The sequence below is a fragment of the Hordeum vulgare genome, chromosome 7H, assembly GCF_904849725.1.
Source record: "Hordeum vulgare subsp. vulgare chromosome 7H, MorexV3_pseudomolecules_assembly, whole genome shotgun sequence".
NCBI classification, from domain to species: Eukaryota; Viridiplantae; Streptophyta; class Magnoliopsida; order Poales; family Poaceae; genus Hordeum; species Hordeum vulgare.
In genome coordinates, this window is record NC_058524.1 from 262,444,038 (window position 1) to 262,445,433 (window position 1,396).

Below are 1,396 nucleotides of genomic sequence, written 5' to 3' on the forward strand. Positions count from 1 at the left end.
GTATAGCTTTCTTTTGAGAGAAATAATAAATATTCTACAACTCTTTTTAGGCAATCAAAAAATGCAACTGGAGGCAATAATATGGATCCATATTTTCTAAATCCAATATTTATATGGACTTGAGCAGACCCATTAAGTGAAAGGATATAATTCAATAAAAAAATGTGAATAAGATATAAAGATTAAATACCCTTCCCCACAAACCTAACCCTAACCCTATCTCCAGACCCGTCCCCCTCGACTCCCCTCCCACCCCTCTCCCCGCCATCCTTCCCCTCCCACCCCTCCCGCCGCCAGCCTTCCTTCCCCTCGCCCCTCACCAGATCGCCGTTGTCTTCGCATGGAAGTTTCTGCACTCCACCTCGCTCGCGCCTCACCTGCAGCCTCCCCTGCGTGCAGGCCCACAAGTGCCGCGCCGCCTGCTCCGGCAAGCGCCCCCGCACCGCCCCCATCCCGCTCGCCCAGTTCGTCGACACCCAACTCCTCTCCGATGAGCAGATTCATCCCCTGACCCCTTGTACAGTCCCCCGCTCCGTCCATACTCATTGTCCCCTGTTTTTTCTCCGCGCGCGTGCAGATTACAACTTGCTGCAGGAGAAGACCCTGGTGAGGGAGTCGGCCCACAGGCTGCTCGGCGACTTCGGCGGCAACTTCGGCCGGACTTCGAGGGACGCCCGGGCGCCAAGCTGCCGCCGTCGCTCGTCTTCCTCCGCAAGGCCATGGAGCGCCGCAGCATCCGGCTCTTCTTCCTCCCCCGCGACATGACCAGGAGGGCGCAGAACCGCTCACGGCACGACAACAGGTCTCCTTTGATGACTCTTCATCCTTATTAGTGTCCATCTTTCGATTGATTTCTGTTAACAAGTGCTATCTGAAACTGAAGACACCGGAAGTAATCATCTTCTTGTTGACATCAATGTGAATGTCTCATGCAAGTTGCCAAGGCCGTACCCCCAAAATTTGGGCCCTAGTGATATATAAGAAAGTCAATTAAACTTTTAGCAACGATCATCTTCAGTAGCATAATGGATTAGGACGCAATGTCTAGAACTGGAAGACATCTTAGAAAATTAGGACGCAAAGATTCAACAAAGAGCAACCAATTAACTAAAGAACAAGCCTTTTTGGCTAACAAAAACTAAAGAACAGAGGGGCCAGAGAATAGTCGAAACAACCTTCGTCAGACTGGCTGATGCAGACCATGAAATGGCCATGCTTGGTGCTCCCATTCTGTGCCATGACCATGGAGAAAACAGCGAAGCAAGATTCCAATTGTTCAGATTTTCTAAGGGGAGGATTGATTGTAAATTCAGTAGGAAAACCCACAATTTATATGTTGCAGCCGAGCAAACCTGCAGTTTATTGCCATCTTGATGGACTCCACGTTTTCTTTTCT

General features: G+C 50.0%; 1 protein-coding gene across 1 annotated transcript; it reads left to right on the forward strand.

Moving 5' to 3' along the window:
• Positions 1–224: 224 nt before the first annotated feature.
• LOC123410981 lies at positions 225–802 on the forward strand. The gene is made up of 2 exons (XM_045103901.1): positions 225–464; positions 578–802. Exons 1-2 carry the CDS (start codon positions 341–343, stop codon positions 763–765), a joined length of 312 nt encoding a protein of 103 aa, XP_044959836.1. The 5' UTR covers positions 225–340; the 3' UTR covers positions 766–802.
• Positions 803–1,396: the final 594 nt, after the last annotated feature.